This window comes from Leuciscus leuciscus, assembly GCF_965113295.1.
Source record: "Leuciscus leuciscus genome assembly, chromosome: 1".
NCBI lineage: Eukaryota > Metazoa > Chordata > Actinopteri > Cypriniformes > Leuciscidae > Leuciscus > Leuciscus leuciscus.
This window is the reverse complement of record NC_138725.1, coordinates 33,902,227-33,921,488: the sequence shown is the minus strand read 5'-3', so window position 1 is coordinate 33,921,488 and position 19,262 is coordinate 33,902,227. Positions and strand designations below refer to the sequence as shown.

The 19,262-nt window shown below is 36.6% G+C and overlaps 1 protein-coding gene and 2 long non-coding RNA genes across 3 annotated transcripts; all 3 read right to left on the bottom strand.

Moving 5' to 3' along the window:
- Positions 1-291: 291 nt before the first annotated feature.
- On the bottom strand, positions 292-19,022 carry LOC309477829 (E3 ubiquitin-protein ligase TRIM69-like). Its single transcript, XM_082141275.1, has 6 exons — positions 18,934-19,022; positions 6,850-6,945; positions 6,406-6,636; positions 6,281-6,303; positions 6,081-6,199; positions 292-2,088 (listed from the first exon to the last, which is right to left on the bottom strand). Exons 1-6 carry the CDS (start codon positions 18,964-18,966, stop codon positions 1,574-1,576), a joined length of 1,017 nt encoding a protein of 338 aa, XP_081997401.1. The 5' UTR covers positions 18,967-19,022; the 3' UTR covers positions 292-1,573.
- Positions 16,205-17,231, bottom strand: LOC309478277. Its single transcript, XR_014198920.1, has 3 exons — positions 17,134-17,231; positions 16,839-16,925; positions 16,205-16,803 (listed from the first exon to the last, which is right to left on the bottom strand). It is a non-coding gene; the product is annotated as an uncharacterized lncRNA (long non-coding RNA).
- Positions 17,347-18,492, bottom strand: LOC309478306. Its single transcript, XR_014198929.1, has 3 exons — positions 18,127-18,492; positions 17,478-17,770; positions 17,347-17,374 (listed from the first exon to the last, which is right to left on the bottom strand). It is a non-coding gene; the product is annotated as an uncharacterized lncRNA (long non-coding RNA).
- Positions 19,023-19,262: the final 240 nt, after the last annotated feature.

The window sequence follows — 19,262 nt, the reverse complement described above, 5'->3', positions numbered from 1 at the left end:
TAACACTCTTGAGTCCGGAGCCATATAAACTCCCAGGAGAGTTCATTTAACACTGGAGTTTTTGCTGTGTACTGCTGTGTCCACCGTGGTCTCCACATTGTTTTGCTTGTTTGGGATCTGACTGGCCAGCGTATTTGAAAAAGTTAAGCAAACTTTGTTGTCTTTTTGACATTTTTCCCCTGAGTGAAACGAGGCAATCTCAACCAGCACAACAAGTACAAGGTATGTGTCACTTGAAGTGCCTCCCCTTCCTACATCCCTCTCCCCCCGTCCCTCTCCCCCTCATGTGTTACCCTGAAAATTCACCTCAAAATGCATCGAAAATGCAAACACAAGATTATTGCGGAACTTCAAATGGGAATAAAGACTAACAAGACAGAAAACAACATTGAACACTACACAAACAGTATTTTTTTTTTTTTTTTTTTTTTTTTTTAGGCGGTTAATTTTCCATAGTGACACATTAGGTGCCGGATCCAATAAAAAAGGTTCTGGATCCAATGTCGGATGTGCCGGAACATGTTCCGGCGTGTTCCGGCTCAAATTAAGCCGTGATCTCATTGTTACCGCTTCCTTCACCCTTCTAATCATGTCGGGTACACTCAGTATCCATTGCGACTTTCACCCGGCTTCTCCCAAACTATATTATGTTAGCTGGGCACATAACCTGTTAACAGAGTACCCAGATAACACACAGAATACGTTGTACTCTTTCACAGCATCCAGTCGCTCTGACTGGCACATTTTTATTTAAACAAAAAAAGGCACGTGCATTCATTCAGTCACTGATTAGGTCACATGATATATACCTTGCAGTGTGATTGCCTGTCTCACAAAAATAACAAAACTGGGAAAACAAATACAAATACAAATGAGAGCATAATACATCTTAACACACATGATCCTTCAGAAATCATTCTAATATGATGATTTGATGCTCAAGAAACATTTCTCATTATTATCAATGTTGAAAACAGTTATTTACATTTTTATTTCAGGGTTTTTTGATGAATGAAAAGTTAAAAAAGAACAACATTATCTGAAATAGAAAGCTTTTGTATTTATCTCCTTCCTCAATACTGATCGTAAAAAAACTGACAAATGACTGTCAGCAGCGACTGCAATAAAAAATAAAATAAAATAACAAAACAAGTAAAATGAAAGTAAATATCCTAATTTAAATAAAGTGCAAAAAACTTTAACAGGAATATCTTACTTGTATTTCCTGAATTAATTAAAATGACTGTCAGCAACAGAACATTAAACACTAACAGATCTCTCAAGATCTCAGCATCTTCACTCATTACAATCCAGCTTGACTTTATTTCTTTCATACAAAACTTCTTATTGAGAAGTTTAGTTGTTGATGTCTTATTGAAAAAAAATATATACAAATCAGTGATCGGTGTTTACTTTATTTGGACTCTTGACCCTTGACTTTTTTATATGAATTTTTCCTTTGCTGCTTTAACTGTCTGTTTCTGAATATGTTGAGTTACATTATGAAATTCAGACTTTCACATACTAAATATAAGATGGCACAAGTAATTCATTGGCAGGATCAGATTATGTTTCAGTGATTTTCTGTTGTTAGTTTAACTGGTAAAATCCTTAGACATTTAATTTCATCAAAATTGCAGAAGAATGGAAAGAGTGTGTCAGTGAAGGTGGTTGTGAATGTGTGTAGATGTGTGTTAGTTACAGGATCAGAGAATGACACCGTTCCTCTGTCATAGTCCAGATCAACTCTCACACGCTCAAGATCCTGTTCAACACGAAAACCAGATCTAGACAGTCCATATGGATCATACTCCACACACCAGACATCAGTGTTACAGAAATCACGTCCCTTCCTCTGGTTTGATGCTGTAGTTACTCCAAGACTCCAGCATTCACTCTCTTTAACCTCCACATCCCAGCTGTGTGTTCCTGAGTTAAAACCCTCTGAACCCAGAACACACTCAAAGATGTCAAATCTCTCTGGATTATCAGGAACAGGTTGTTCGTCCCAGCTGAATGTCACACTGGTCAGATCATCAGACAGGACGAGACGTGGATGAGCCGAGTTTGGATCCAGAATCACAGGAGCTGATGAGACACAATCAACAGATGCTTTTATTCTGATCTTCATATAATGATCAAGAGTGAACCAAACACAGATTATTATGAATTATGACCCTCGTCCTATTGATCAAGCAGTGCTGCACAATCAGTTATGAAAGATTTTTAAACTCATATGGCATCATTTAGACACACACAGAATCAGCAAGAATCAGCAAATGAATCTCAACAATGCTGACAATCAACAAAAAAAGATAACATCAAATACTTTTAATATATTTTATCTTCAGTTGATTTAATCTTTTTTCTGTTCTTCTTGTTTCCTTGCTCAGTGATTCTGCTTGTTAACAACAGGTGTTCATCAGTGTCTGAATTTGCTCCCCTGTTTTTATTCACACAGTCAAGTGGACTATATTAGTGAACAAATTTAGGGAATAGTGAATAAGGGTATAACGTAGCTCTGAGTGTTGACTTTGAGCGCTGTTAATTCACAGTATATTCCTTTAGGCTACACTGTTAGATCTTACCAGGCTTTTTTACAGTAAAATTTACTTTTAATTGTACAGTTCTTTACTGTAATCTAATTTACAGTATGTTACTGTAAAAATAATACATATCCACTAAATTAAAAAAAGTTAACTAATTTAATTTGCATAAATTTACTGCCTTAAATTGACCAACTGTTGTTTAAATGTATTAAATAACATTGATAATGCATTATTTTTGTGAATTTATTTTATTTGAAACCACTAAAAACAATATGCAGCATATCATAAATATATCTAAATCTTCTCCTGGACTGAAGCACAGTCTCTACTCTTCAGCACAATGGTGACACCCAGATAACACAATTTTACAGTAATTTATTATCTATAACTGTTTTTTTAACTTACAGTTTATTACTGTTAAAATACATTTTGTGGGTGTGTCTTTTATATTTACACTATTAACCCTTTCAACCCCACAGGACAATCCTTTAGTGTCCACACTATAAAGAGTAAAAGTAACATTGATGCAGTGTCAAAATTAGATAATGGTGAATATGTAAGTGATTGTTGAGCATTAGTCATGAACACCTGCTGTTAACAAGCAGAATCACTGAAAGAAAGATATCTACAGAAATTGTTATTGAGATGTTTAATTTAAAATGTTTGGTTTAAAGTTACCATTATGGAGATCAGTGTTTGTTTTAGTTGGGATGCTGACCCTTGACTTTTTAACACTATTTTTATTTTTTGTGTTTTTAAAAGCCATACTTGCACACACACACGCACACACACATGCGCACACGCGCGCGCACACACAAAATTTAAATGCAGTTTTTAATTAATTTATGCAGTTACAACAAAATCATCATAGACATCATAGACATAGTTCATTCACTAATCTCATTCGGAGTTTAATCCTATTAGCCTAGAAATCTAGACGCACCCTAGCGGCAGCAAAATGTATTTTGCAGCCAGGGTAGTCTAGCAACTCTCCATTGACTTTCGAGCTGCAAAAACCTAAATTGGGTCAGGCCAATCACAACGTGTATAGAGTAGGCGGGGCGGGCTTAACATAATGACGACAGAGATGTGACGGTTCCCTGGCTTGAAAACAAAGAATGGCTGCTGGCGAAAAGTCTTTTGAATCAGCTTTGGCCGCGACTCTGGAGGACTTGGAGTTAAGTTTTTCTTTGAGAAAAGAGCAAAGAATGGCACTTAAGTCATTCTTAAAAAAGGAAGATGTGTTCGTAGTTTTTCCGGTGTTACACCAGATTCTGTGACCGTCATAATATGTGACTGTAGTGGGCGCGGTTGTCACTGTGCTGCGTGATCTACGCAAACAGCGTAACTTCTGACTATAAGCCAAAGGTGAAGCATTTACGACACATTTGTTTAGAAATGCTTTTTTTGCCTGTCAGATATAGCAAAAGTTGAATCTATCAACTAACATTAGCTCAGCTGTTGGGAAAATGCTCTGGTTGGTTGAAGCGCTGTCCTATTGCGTGCAGAGGGAATTTGAAAGACAGCCGTTTACCCCGCTCCTCGGATTGAGCCGTGTCTATGGTGAGTTGCCAGACCTAACATCTTGATGTAGGTCTGGCTTGCCAGGCTATAATCCTATATCAAAAGGTTTACATTTCCACCACTCTGAAACTACAGCAATCAATTACAGTGATCATTTTTTAACACATCATGTACAACAACAACAACAACAACAACAAACAGAGCTACACTGTCTTTTAGAAACACAGAGATATTAAAAGTCAGCACATGATTCTCAACAAAGGTGGCAATAAAAAACATAATTTATACATGCTGCAGTGTATGCGATGAGTTTTATACTATCCTGGAACCAAGCATGCATTGCGACATGAAACTTTTTATTTTCACCATTGTTGAGATTCAAATGCTGATTGTCTGTCTGTGTCTTGAGTCCAGCAGGAGTTAAAAATGTTTTAATGCACTATATGATTTCAGTATCCCTCAGAATTACTGATTATAGAAACATTGCTGGATCTCATGCTGTAGATTCACAGAGATATGATTAATAAATATTAACTACCCATAAATTCAAAAATTATACAGAAGAAGAGAACAGTGAATCAGACATATCCAGGATGATTATGGCATCATCACAATAGCCAAAAACACCAGGGGCCTATACCATGAAGCCGGATTAGGTGGCTAGCCAGGTATGTTTCAGTTTAGTTTGCGCCAACCCTGGGTTTTAGGCACCATGAAAGTGGTTTGGCTTTTAGCAGTGTACATCTCCATTGTAACTTACGCTCCACGGCTATCCTGGTCCGGGGCAGGTGATGTTCAAGGTAAGAGTTTGCAAACCAAACTTGGACCAATCAGCTGTGAGCAAAGTTAAACATGTCTGATGCAATAAATGTATTCCCCCTGTTTCTACTCCGAATTAAAGGCCACTAGCCAATGATTTTTAAAGACAAAATCGTCTGGCTTTTAGCAATGCTTATTTAGAATAATATTTTTTTTATGATTTAGATATTATTTATGTAATATTACCCTTAATCAGTGTACACATTTAGTTTATCAATTATTATTACACACAGTTTAAATGAATAAATATATAAAGGAAATATAAATACACTTTAGAATCAATAGATAAAGCTATAAAATGAGTACATTGAGCTTAAATGTTCAATTCTATCTATACCTTTAACAACTGTATAAACTAACTTCACAAACCTTTACTTTCACTGATATAGCAATAATTTTTTTATTTTAGTTGCCCTCTTTCATAGACACCCATTATCTTATTGCTGTGTAAATTTGTTTAAATTCTTAATATTTTTCAATCCCGTAAAATTATGCAGAAGAGAGAAGTGAATTACAGTTTCACTTTTTCTCAGCATGTGATTGGCTGTTCGCTACTGATGTCCCACCTAAACTCCTAAACTCAGGATCAAAGCCTGACTTGACAGAGAGTTGACGATCAGCATCATGGTACCAACAAAGCCTGGTTGGATTGGTTTGGTTTTGTCAACTCAAAACTAATCCTGTAACCCTGAGTTTGTTCAACTAGCATCATGGTACAGGCCCCTGGTGATTTAGTTTTTATTAATAACAAGGTAGAATAATTCACTAAACTCATCACTGACCAAAAGTGGTAATTGGTTAATAATAGATGATTTTCATCAAAATAATTATCCCAGTCTCTTCCACACAGTGATGCATAGAGTTTAAAATATAATTCAGCACCGTTTCTTTTTATTTATTTATTTTATTTTAATTATTATTTTGGTATCACATTGGTACTCTGTGTTGATTTAACTGGGGGTTTTGCTGTGTATTAAATTTAATGTCAACAGAGCTTGTATTGACAAAAACAATCAATCATTCTAAACTGTATATATCTGCTATATCACTGTAACTGATAAATATCATGTTCTTCTCATTTTTACAGCTCATTTAGAGCATCTAATCTGGTCATTCAAACATCATGCTAAAATCTTCCCTCATACATGATTTCCAGTGTGTAACAGCACAGATCTTTTCCAGACTCACTGTTCTGGATGATGTCCTGCATCTTCTTCCAGACTCTGAAAGGCAGGTCGTCCAAGTATCGTGACACATGAATCAAAGCTCCAGAAGCCATCTGTGGATCCAGCTGAGAGATCTGGACTCTGGAAGAACATTCAGGAGTCAGAACTGCAGTGGCTTTGGATCAGATCCAGAGAGACCAGAAACACCAGAAGATCACTCACCTTTCAATTGAGCCTGGAAACTCCTGCAGAACAAACACACCATTTATCATCAAGAACTCAATCAAACAATCAATCAATCAATCAATCAATCAATCAATCAATCAATCACTGATGTGAAATCAGACCTTCAGAAAGCAGAAGTCATTGGCTTTCATCATCTCCTCCATGTCTTTGATTGTGTATGAAAGATCTGAGATGTGTGTGTTCATCTCCTCCAGCTTCTCCTTCATCATCTGCTTCTTCTGCTCCTCTTCCTCCCTCAGTGCAGTGATTGTAGCTTCTTCTTCATCTCTGAGGAACTGATGAAGCTTCTCAAACTGCTGTTTAATCTGACGCTCTGTGCGCTCAGCTTGAGACTGAAATCAAAATCACATTCACTTCAATCATCTCAAAGACGCAACTGATTCTGGAGCAGCATGAAGAGTGAGTGGGGAAATCTGGGTTAGTTAACCACAACTGTAACTTTTCAGTCAATAAAGGAACATGTAATTATGTCACAAACACTTCAGCTGTTCTAATCCTTGTACATATCTCAAAAGAATCAATCATTTTTATATATCAATCCTCACCTTGATATGTTGAACTGTTTTCTCAAGCTCTTCTTTAATGTTTTCATTGTGTTTAAGTTTCTCGTGTAAGGACTTCAGTGCTGTATTCAGCTCCCTCTAGAATTCCAACAGAAAATCTATAAAATACCAGAAATTTTTATAATGTGTTCTGTAATTAATCTACCCAACGCAGGAACAGGTAGCCTAGAACAGTGTGGTTCCCAAACCTGTCCTGGAGGACCTCCAACACTGCACGTTTTCTTTGTCTCCCTAATCAAACACACCTGATTCAACTCATCAGCTCATTATCACATGGGTTAATGAGCTGATGAGTTGAATCAGGTGTGTTTGATTAGGGAGACAAAGAAAATGTGCAGTGTTGGAGTGCCTTCAGGACAGGTTTGGGAACCACTGGCCTAGAACATGCAAACTACACACACACTGGCTCCACCGAAACTCGACCTTCTTGCCGTGAGGCGACAGTGCCAGAGCAACTCTATATTTAAATGCGTCTTACCTTATACAATGGCACAACTTCACCGATGGGCCCGAATGTGTGATTAATGTGTTTCTGTGAATCTCTGCACACTAAACACACAGGCTGTTTGTCCTCCAGACAGAAGTTTGAGTTTCTCATTGTGTAAACTTCAGATCTCCTCAGACCCTCATGAACGATTCTCACTTCTCTCCTTCAGGAACGACTCATAAAGTATGGGTATGTTTTATTTCATGTTTCGTTTCAGGTCGCCATTATTGTGATCAGTGTTTGCCTTAGTTGGGCTCTTGACCCTTTACTTTTTAATAGTAGTTTTTCTCTGGCTACTCCAACTCTGTGTTTATAAAGCACAGTTGTTGTGGCTAGAGAAACTATGACCTGGTCTGCGTTTCCCAAAAGCATCTGAAGCCTAATTTGAGCCAAGTTAGGCTTAAGATGCTTTTGGGAAACACAGTCCAGGTCATGATGGTTATGTTTAGATGATGAAATTACAATTCTGTAGTGGCCTGACACTGATCTCACCCAGCATTATAAACTGATTATACAAATGCTTTATTAAATCCCCATTACAGTAGCTACTTCCTGCAGTACTTTAATAATCTGAAGGTTTTAAAATCACACTAGGGGTGGGCGAATCAATCCTGAAGTATCGATACTTCGATACTGACGTGGTATCGAAAAGGATCGATCCTCACATAAAAATATTGAAAATATTGATAAAAATATTGATCCAAATGTGTGTTTTTTTTACCCGTATTTTTTTATTGATTTAGCACGCAATTCAGTGCGTTAAATAAGCTTCTAAGTGCAAAAATAAGCGAATGTTAGCGGATAATTGTGTAGGATAGAACGTTTTGTCCTAGTCATCTGGATACAAGATGAAACCAATCAATCACAGAGAGCGTTCGATGCTGGTGCTTCGCTGAGCTCACAGGCCCAGTGCGTTTGGGAGACGAAGCCTTGCTTAGATGACAGAGAAACAATCAGGAGTTATTTCGCAATAAACAAACCAAAAGTGTACATAACGGTTGAAAATGTTGACGTCAGTAAGATTTTTTTTAATGAAATTAATATTTTTATTCAACAAGGATCGATGCATTAAATTGATCAAAAGTGACAGTCAAGGGTGTTACACTGTTAAAAAAAAAATCTACTTCATATAAATGCTGTTCTTTCAACTTTGTTCATCAAATAATTCTGCATAAAATGTAACATTGTTTCCACAAAAATATGAAACTGTTTTCAACATTGATAATAATAAGAAATGTTTCCTGAGCAGGAAATCAGTATATTAAAGTGAATCATTATCATGACTGAAGTACTGATGCCGAAAATTCAGCTTTGATCACATGAATAAATTACAGTTTACTATGGCATAGAAAACAGATAGCCTATTTTAAATTGTAATATTACAGTTTTTACTGTATTTTTGATCAAATAATTGCAGAAGAGACAGAATCACACACAGAGATCAATAATCTACATATGAATCTCAACAATGGTAGTCTCGCATAGCCAGACCTTCAGACTGATGGCAGAAGGTCTGGACTCTATCGCAGCATTTCTTGGCCAAGGACCGGCCAAGAGGACGTTTGACTGACATGTAACACAACCAATCACAGTTTGTTTTGTACCGCGTCATATTTAGGGGCGTGACAATATAATGTTGATGTCCCTACAATAACAGACCGGCGTGCATCTAATAAATTATTCATTCAAGAACCTTGTGCAAGTTTACTGCATCAATGGAGCCGCAAACTTCACATACTTTTGAAAATACAGCGTTTAGTTGATCGTGGTAAGCGCTCATTGTCTCAGTTGTAAAAACAACGGCTTTCTTCTTCCACGAGGGGTTTTGGCGTCATGACATTTGTTTCCCGGCGGACCGAAAATAAACGCGACACTCGTGCCCCCGGAAATCCGATCAAATTCAACCAATCAGATGACGACTTCGACATTCCTGAAGTGTTTCCAGTTAAGTGTACCATATGCATCAGACGTTTAGCCAACGTTCCGTGGGCGTGACGTCTGAGGCTGAGACTACAACAATGGTGACAATCACACAAATGCTTCATGTTGCAGTGCATGATGGGAGCCAACAATCAGAACACATCAATGGCTGACATCATGCATTGCAGCATGAATAAATTATGCAGCTGAATTGTCCTGTAATTTTCATTGTTTTTTCCTGTTTGCTTTTATTTTGCTATTGTTTTATGACTTTAGAAGCTTGTTTTGTGATGTTGATAGTTGATCTGTTTGTCACTAGTTTGATTATTGTCACCATTGTGTGCACAAATGTGCTTTATAAACACAATGTTGAAACAGTCAGAGAAAAACTAACATTAAAAATTAATAAGGGCCAATAATAAAAGCAAACACTGACCACCATAATGGTGACTTGAAACGAAAGATTCCATAAAACATTACCGTCTAAACTTCCTGTGATCTGCAACTGGACACGACGACAACACAGTCCTGAAGTGTCAACTAGTCTCTCCCCTGTGAAGGCCTCTTTCCTTTCCCTTTACCTCTCTACAGATAAAACGTTGTTGGGATAATTCCGGGTCATGTGGCTATGTGGAAGCGAAAAATAAATCTGTATTATACATTTTTAAGGCCAGACAAGTAGTTTGTTGAGGGTTGGTTTGTAAAGAAGGACTACACGCCTGCACATATATATTCAAACACGCATACCTATAGACCAGTGGTGTAGTGGTAAAAAAAGAGGTGGGTAAACTATAAATTCTGGTGGACCACGACGTGGTCACCCGGTAAGGTGGGCCACTGCCTACCGGTGTACGTGTATCCTGATGACATCGCTATAGGCTATCATTTGATGGTACTACCAAGGTGTTGTAGTATAACTACAGGACATCAGTGATGTGTGAACTGAATTTGGCAACAATACAGTGAATTACAGTGAAGTTATTGAATATTTTTCATAATAAAAATCATCAAAAAGATACATTTACAATTTTACATACAATTAAAAACTTTTTTTTTTTTTTTTAAATAAGTGTTGTAGTATAACCATCAGAACAGCAGTGATGTGTGAACTGAATTTGGCAACAATACTGTGAATTACAGTGAAGTTATTGAATATTGTTCATAAAAATCATACATTTACAATTGTATATACAATTTAAAATATATTTTCCCCAAAATAAGTGTTGTAGTATAACCATCAGGACATCAGTGATGTGTAAACTGAATTTGGCAACAATACAGTGAATTACAGTGAAGTTATTGAATATTTTTCATAATAAAAATCATCAACATGATACATTTACAATTGTATATCAAATTAAAAATATATTTGTTTCCAAAATAAGTGTTGTATAACCATCAGGACAGCAGTGATGTGCGAACTGAATTTGGCAACAATACAGTGAATTACAGTGCAGTTATTGAATACTTTTCATAAATAATAATCATAAAAATTATGCAAAAATATATTTATACAAAATAAGTGTTGTAGTATAACCATCAGGACAGCAGTGATGTGTGAACTTATTTTGATGACACTATAGTGTGTGACAGTGAAGTTATTGACTGTTTTCGGGTTTTGCACTTTGCAGACGGTCCCTTCGGATCTGTCTCGCTGCCGCCTGCGCATAGAGATCAATGTATTTTGTCCACTGCGAGGAAAAGCTCGTTTTGAGAAAAAATAGGTTGTAGCTGCTTGTCTACATTCTACGATTAAAAAGAGGTGTTATTTGTGTAGTAACAACATTTAGCTCACGAGTTATTGACCCGGGAAGTTCGAATCTGTGAATTTACTGCCAACTTTACTCAACTCGGCGCGCTGCGCTCTCTGCTCCGTGTTTGCGCGCTGCGCGTTCTGCTCTGTAGTTAACGGCCCAAATGCTCGAATCATGTGCCGATCGGCGATCACGCACTGGAAAAGCAAAGTCCGCTCAAATATCGTGAAATTTAGAGGTGGATAAACGCACTTTGGAGGTGGGCAAACGCTATTTCCAAATTTTGGGAGGTGCGTAAACGGCGTTTACGTGCGTTTAGCCTCCACTACATCCCTGCTATAGACTAAACACGTGATGCGCATGTGCACGCTGTCAGCGTTCTCACAGGTTCGTGTTTTAGAAGTTTGTGCAGAGATAACTTTTTTTTTTCTCAAAGTTTTTCAAGGCTTGCACCTTGGAACCTATTTTATGGTTTGCATTCTCGACCCACCAGGCACTGTCTTGTGCAAATGAACGGCCTGAACACATTAAGGGTGTTAGCGGCCCCTAGGTTAATAACTAATGATCGTTGCGACAGAAGTGAATCAATCAAAACTAACTTTAGCTGGACAATAACTTTATCCTAGAGCTGCTGTAAAGCCAAAATAATCTCTGTTACTTTCATTTCCTTTTATCACTGTAAAGCTGCTTTGAAACAATCTATATTGTTAAAAGTGCTATATTAATGAAGGTGACTTGACTTGACCGAATACTTTCTTGCAACAGATCAAATGTTAAAAATTTAGAATTTTAAATACAAAGTAGGAATTTTCTTTTTTATACACACAGACATCAAGAGTCAGCATTTGAATCTCAACAATGGTGACATGCTTCATGCCACAATGCATACTGGTTTTATACTTTGGTGGCTCCCAACATGCAAACATTCTAATTAAACATGCCTAAACCAGATAATCAATGTCTTCAGGATTACTAGAAAGCTACTATAGTGGGTCGGAAGGTCCACACAATAAGCCAAGAATCAAACTGCCCAACTAAAGGAAACACTAATCACCATAATGGTGTCATCTTAATCTGATTTATCTTATCAATGCAGAAATGTTTTCTGAAAACACCTACAATAACTAAAAAATAGCATCTTGACAAAAGTCAAGGGTCAAGATCCTAACTAAAGTACACTCTGATCACCAAATGGTAACGTCAAATGAAACGATCATTCATCAACATCTAAACCTCTGTTAGTTCTCATTAAGAACTGTAGACGTGTGACAGAAATAAAGTCAGTCTGGTTAATAAGTGAAGCTGGTAATGCTGTTTGTGGAGTTGTTTAATCAGATCTTCAGAGATTTAATGTATTTTATCTCCAGTTACTCTAAGGTTGTGGCTGAATAAAGTTGTAGTTTGTGTTCTTATTACTCTTTCCTTCAGTGCTTGATTGAAAGAATGTTTCAGGAACATCACATTAACCTTCAAATAACATTCTGTGAACATTCAGGAAACTAGACATTTGTATGTTCTCGGAATGTTAAAAATCAACGTTCCTAGAATGTTCAATTGTTAATCAAAATGAAGTTGAAAGAACGTTTGAGGAACATCATACCTTTTAAAACACGTTCCTCTAACATCAAGAAAACTGGACATTTTTTACATTCCCAAAACCAACACTGAATATTTAGAGAACATTCTTATAACAAAACTCTTTTAGCTGGGTAGTGAATCACGTGACATTAATGAAACTGCTGTGGTACATTTCAGAAAGCCACCAGCTAACAGGAAGAGTTTGGTGAGAACAGAAGGTTTCAAATATGAGACAATTTGGCATGTATCATCTTACATGTTTAACAATATGACAACAGTTATTACACATTAGTTATGTGAGTTAATGTGAGTCCACAGTCCCAATAAAATTGTTAAGTGTTTTCTTATCTGCATATCGTCGCCTTCCTAAAATAGTTGCAAAAAAAGTCATTTTTTCAGGTTTCTGAGAAAACACAAAAAACTGAACCTAACTTGGGTTTAGAGTAGATTTTCGTTCTTCTTGATGCAACTACCATCTTGAAAAGCTTGTAAAAGTCTCATTGTCTACAGAGCCCCTAAAGGGACGTGGTGGTGGAAAAATGTTTAGGTTGGGAGAACCTAAAGATTTTCCAAATCTTTTGCGTTCCCTCGCAAAACTTTTGCGTTCCCCCGAGAAACTTTGTGTTCCCTCGCAAAGTTATTTGTGTTCCCACACAAAACCTGTTTTGAGCTCGGACAGACATGCACTTCCTGTTTAATGTCCCGCTGGCAGTGTTTCAGAGCTCCGTACGTTAATGAAGCGTTTCATAGTGTTTGAACTTGGACTCAAATATTGTCACAGTGTCTGGTTGTGTTTCCCCAGGTATCCACTAGATGTCCTCCTTCCCCCACGGTGACATTCACAGGAACTACCTTTCCCACAATTCCAGTCTGTGTTATTGCACCCAGGTGTTTGTAATCTGTTTACCCAGCTGTCTCTCGTTGTCATCTCGTCTGTTCATGTATTTAAAGCCCTGTTTGTTCCATGTTCGGTGTGTATCGTTGTTAATGTCACACCGTGTCTGTTTCCTGTGTTCTCTACCTGAGCATGTTTATTGTTTTTGTACTGCCTGACTGGATATTGAACCCTGCCTGTTTTTGACCACGACTTTGGATGACCCTTTAATAAACCTCACTCTACTGCACTTTGGATCCATCTCGCTCTCTTCCTTGTGTGGAACCGTGACAAATATAAAGAAATGCGCTCAGTGCTTAACTCAAGGAGTTCAGTGAAGTTGGCAATATATTCACATAGGCTATTCGAACTTCCCAGATCAACATTCTTGAGCTAAACGTTGTTAAAACACAAATGACACCTATATACAATCACAGTAACCTAGACAATGAGCTACAACCCAATTCTCCTCGAAACGAGCTTTATGATATTAATTTGTATCTAACCAGACGAATGAGAGGCAAGTCCAATTAAGGGGCCATCTGTAAAGTGCAAATCCCAAAACCCTTCTGCACATTTTATATTATTAAACATATTCAACTAACAAGCTACAAAATAAAGTTAACCCAAAATGTGATGTACGTTAACAAATGGGGAACGAGGATTGGACTCTTTGGAGACTAAAACACGGAACACATATGATTTGTCTAACCATGCAACCAACATTGATCTGAAACTAAACATGAACACAAAGGCAAAACCATATATATATATATTTCTCAAGTGGGTATATCTATATAGAATATATAAGATTACATGGTTTATATAAAATCCTCAAAAGAAATGGAGTAAGCTTAGCAGCTCTCTAAAAATTCCTTTTGGTCGTAAACTCTTATCGATCTAGCAGGAGGTTTGGGTTACAGTACAATGGTTCTATTGGGGAACATTCTTTAAAATACACTTTAAAGCTACACACTAGAAAAACATAGGATTAAAAGGGTTAATCATGCATACTTTAAAACATCATACAGATTTTGAGTCACTTATTCTATGTTGTGTGTGTGTGTGTGTGTGTGTGTGTGTGTGTGTGTGTGTGTGTGTGTGTGTGTGTGTGTGTGTGTGTGTGTGTGTGTATGTGTGTGTGTAGTGGTCTTCCTCTGCCACCTGGGTTTCTGGCTTGGAGAGAGAGAGGTGCGATAAGAATCTCTTTGAAACCATCTCCCTGAGTTTTGAGATGTTTCTGTTCAACATCACTCGGTAACAAACGAGTCAAAAGAGATCAATTCAGTCCTGGTGCTATGCTGTAATTTACACCTAAGAGGTTAGGCTAATGGTTAAAAGGCAGTTCTGAATTTTAAAAATGAGAAGTCATCGTGAGTTTGTCCATACATACGCTACAATTATTTATTATGAAATAAAATCAATAACTTCACCCTTTTTAGAAAAAATATTAAATAACTTCACACTATTATACAGTGTAATGCCATCAAATTCGGTAAGCACATATAATGCAAAAGTTGTGTACAATACCAATATAATTTGTGTAAAGAATAGGCCTACTTATTTTTTATGTGCAATTACTTCCCAAACTAAGTGTTGTAGGCCTATAACCAACATTAGAGCAGTGATGTGTGAACTAAATTTGGTGTTACAGTGAAGTTATTGAATATTTTTCATAATATAAAATGTGCAAAAGCAGTGTAGTATGACCAGTGGGTCACCATTGATGTGTAAACTGAATTGGGTGGCACTACAGTTTGTAACATTTAAGTTAAAGGTGGGGTATGTGATTTGCAAAACGGTCGGCAGATTTTGAAAATACACAACTCAAATGGTCCTACCTTCTTTCATTTGACTCCACCCATTCGAAGAACATGGACATGGATAGGGGGAGGGGGGTATGGAACGACCGTTTGATTGACGCACTTACTGTCCAATGATTCTAGGTGGTCTTGGAAATGATTGGCTGGAGTTTTTCGAGTCCTGTCCGTTCCACAGATGATTAAATTGCTTAATTTTCATTTCAGTGCTTCTAACTCAGTGGCTGTAAGTGGGTTAGGAATAGGATTTCAAGTGATCTTGGAAAAAATGGCCAAAAAAGAGAATTACATACCCCACCTTTAATGACTCTCAGCCGCCTAATCATAGATATCCATTTAGCCTATATTATTATAAAAGCTCGTTTCGAGGAGAATTGGGTTGTAGCTCATTGTCTAGGTTACTGTGATTGTATATAGGTGTCATTTGTGTTTTAACAACGTTTAGCTCAAGAATATTGATCATTGACATTTGCAAATAAAAAAAGTTACATTTTTAAACATTTTGAAGAACACCTAACTCTGTAAATTATATTAAAATCATGTCTATGTAAATTCAAATTGAACACTACACTGTTAGACTTTTCAAGGGTTTTTTACAGTAACTTACTGGCAACACTGTTGCCAGTAAGTTACTGTAATTAAGAGTTACAGTACCAAACCGTATTTCATTGTAATTGTGTAATACAGTGCATTACTGTAAAAACGAAGCTAATCAGTACACTACTGTAATTATTTTTATTTGTACTAAATATAAATTAGATTTCCTAATTTTGATATATGATTAATTTTATTTTTATCCTACATAATTCTACTGACATACAAACCAATTAGACAAAGTTATCACGAAATATATATTTTTTATTTAAAACATTTCATATATATCACAAAATAAACATGGCAATGCTGGAAATGATGTGTGAAATTTTTACACATTAATGGGTGAGTTTAGGGACAACGTTTTTTGTTTTAATTTTAACTCATTCATTGTGTTAATGATTTTAACAAAGTAAATATGTCAGAAAGGTTAGCACAAAGATGTGTAAACGTGTTAAATTAACACATTATGTGCTGTCCTTCACTGCAAACATTTTTAAAAACATACATAAAACCATAAACAAAACATTAGCATTTGACTAAATGAATGTAGAGTCATTGGTTGTTTAGCTTATACAAGTATTATAATAATATCAACCATTACATTCATAAAACTGCATGTATACAAATACATTTTTAAGCAGTCAAAAAGGAAATGTCCAACACAGGACAAAACACAGTTCTTTTCACAATACATGACACACATATGTACACTGGTGGCCAAAAGAAGTATTTAAGTGTCTTAATGTTTTTGAAAGGAGTCTCTTTGATGCTCAAGAAACATTTCTTATTATTATCAATGTCTGACTGTCTACTCCTCTTTTCTACAGCATAGGAGTAAAAATCATCATCAAAATAATCTTTAAAAAGCCAACACAATGTTTTTGTCCACCTTTGCGAATAAATGAACTTCTCCAAAGATTGGTTCCTGTTCAGAACTTGACTGACAACATCAGAGTGTTCCCTGGTCTGCATGCGTGCCCACAAACACAAATGTACTCAGTCCTTCAGAGGAGATCCCGGTTCCAACACTATATGAGAGAGAGAGAGAGAGAGAGAGAGAGAGAGAGAGAGAGAGAGAGAATATTAGTGTCACATTATTTTTAACCTCCTTTTTTGTTAATTTGTATTATTATTTTCACAAAAACTTAAGAATATATATTTGTAAACAGCTTTTGTCAATAAATAGCATACAAAAGAACTAAATTAAATTATGCCAGATTAAATTTTAATACTTACAAATCCTAAATTCTGTCCAAAAATGCTGAAATCCATAGAGAGAAAGACTGAAATCGATGATTTTAGCCCATTTCAGCTTGTCTGCAGTGAAGGGGTTCCTGTTTAAGACAAATACACAGTAAGAAACATGCAAGAAATCACTGTGTGATGATTGTTCTCCTTCCTACAGTAGTTAACCCACCTGCGTGCTGATGTTAGGACCTTCCTAGTCAGGTGGGACTGCAATGGTAGAGTCTTCTGCCTAATAATAAAATATCAAAATAATGCAAAAATATAAACTTAAGTTGTTTAGAATGCTAGATTTGGTATGAATGAATTAGTGAGAGTTTTACTGCAGTGCTTACCTGGATACATTTAATCTGGTGAGACTGAACAAAGACAATGGTCCATCTTCTGATTGGTTAATTTGCTGTGTAATAAATATAAAGTTAGACATGATGCAAAGGTCACTTATTTGATATAAAGTTAGCCAATTTTATAGAGATTTTATAAGATATTGTAAGCTACCTAGTCTGCACCAGTGGCTCCAATGCAATTTTCACATATTGCTAATCATTTCAGCAAACTTATCTCAAAAAATATATATCACAAATGGCCTAACGTTACCTCTGGAATCTTGGCGCTTTGTTGCAGTTGCCTTTAAACACATAAAAATGGAAGTACATATTAAATTCCATTAAAAAAAGGAAATTCCATTTGCATACTAATGCTAAAACTATAAAGGTTCTCATCAGTAGGCCAACATTATCTACAACCAAAACAGAATTTCACATTAGTTTATTCACATTTATAATGTAAACGCGTTGCTCGTTGGCATATTTTAACTCGACAATTCAATAATCTAACAAAGTGTGTAAAATGAAACGTTAGCTCAGTTTACCGTGGTAAAGTTCGTTACCGCCATGTTGACGAGTAAGTTAGGAACACGTTATAACAGGTTAAACTGAGCACAATCCTGTCAACACACACAGAATGTTTTTTTGTTTTTTTTACCTTGCTTGCTGATCCCTCTCTCTCGCTGAAGGGAATTCCGTGAACGGCGCGATCCAACAAAAGACAGACCCCAGTGATATTACACTGGATGCTCTGTCGCGACACGACAAATCCCAGACAGTGTAGCAGCTAACGTTAGTGATGCGCCGCGGCCGTTATATTTCTGACGTACGGTACTCCGAGTCCAAGCGCTCGCGCTATTTCTGACAAGGGACAAACAGGTTCAACCAACAGGTTTGCATTTTGTATTAAAGGTCCGGTCGCTTCAACGTGTCCAATATAGACAGCCTCTGGGTATTATAGCGTTGTAGACACGCAGTGTAAGGCAAAAATTAGGAAATAAAAAGCACGATGGAATGGTGCCAGCCAGAGAGGCCGTTACGTCATACAGTAGTATACAGCAAATTTAAAAAATACAGTAAGTCTCTGTATGTGGTGTTAGACGTCACAGAAAATTCCCATGATGCAATGGGAATCACAGTTATTTACTGTAAAGCGAAATAGCAGTATAATACTGGGTGATTTAAAGTAAATAACTGTAGAAATTACAGAAAAGTCTAACAGTGTAGACTGTTCCTCACATTATACATTACAGCTGTAATAAGTTTACATTTATTTGGTTTGTAAAATGTGTTGATCCTGTTGTGTTTTTATACATGTGTTTATTTTATAAAAGGCTGTACCTACAGTACAATTTTAGTGTGCAGTATTTTACTCTATAATTCTGATTCTGAACTTTAAAAAATATATAGACATTGATTGAAAACAAACTAATAACATGTATATTATTAATTAATAAAGTCAAACCTTGATGTAGCTCTCTGTGTGGCATCTGTCCATTTCCTGAGTTCTCAGTAAGTGAACCGTCTCTGCATGCCTTTATATAGACACACAAAAACAATGTCTGCACAGTAAATTCCCCAATGTTAAATTTACACAGCTAGGAAATATGCCAACCACCAGCAGTGTGTTAAAAGTAACTGGGAGGGGGTTGTGGGTAGTGTGTGTGTGTGTGGGTAGTGTGTGTGTGTGTGGGTAGTGTGTGTATATGTGTGTGTGGGTAGTGTGTGTGTATGCATGTATCCACACGTGCACATGTCCAAGGGCTCGATGTTTGCATGCACATCTGCACATAT

Coding starts and splice junctions, on each gene's coding strand:
- LOC309477829 (XM_082141275.1), bottom strand. CDS start 18,966: ATGGACAGATGCCACACAGAGAGCTACATCAAG. Junction 6,946..18,933: donor ACACAGAGAGCTACATCAAG/GTTTGACTTTAT, acceptor TTGGAATTCTAG/AGGGAGCTGAATACAGCACT. Junction 6,304..6,405: donor ATGACTTCTGCTTTCTGAAG/GTCTGATTTCAC, acceptor TTTGTTCTGCAG/GAGTTTCCAGGCTCAATTGA.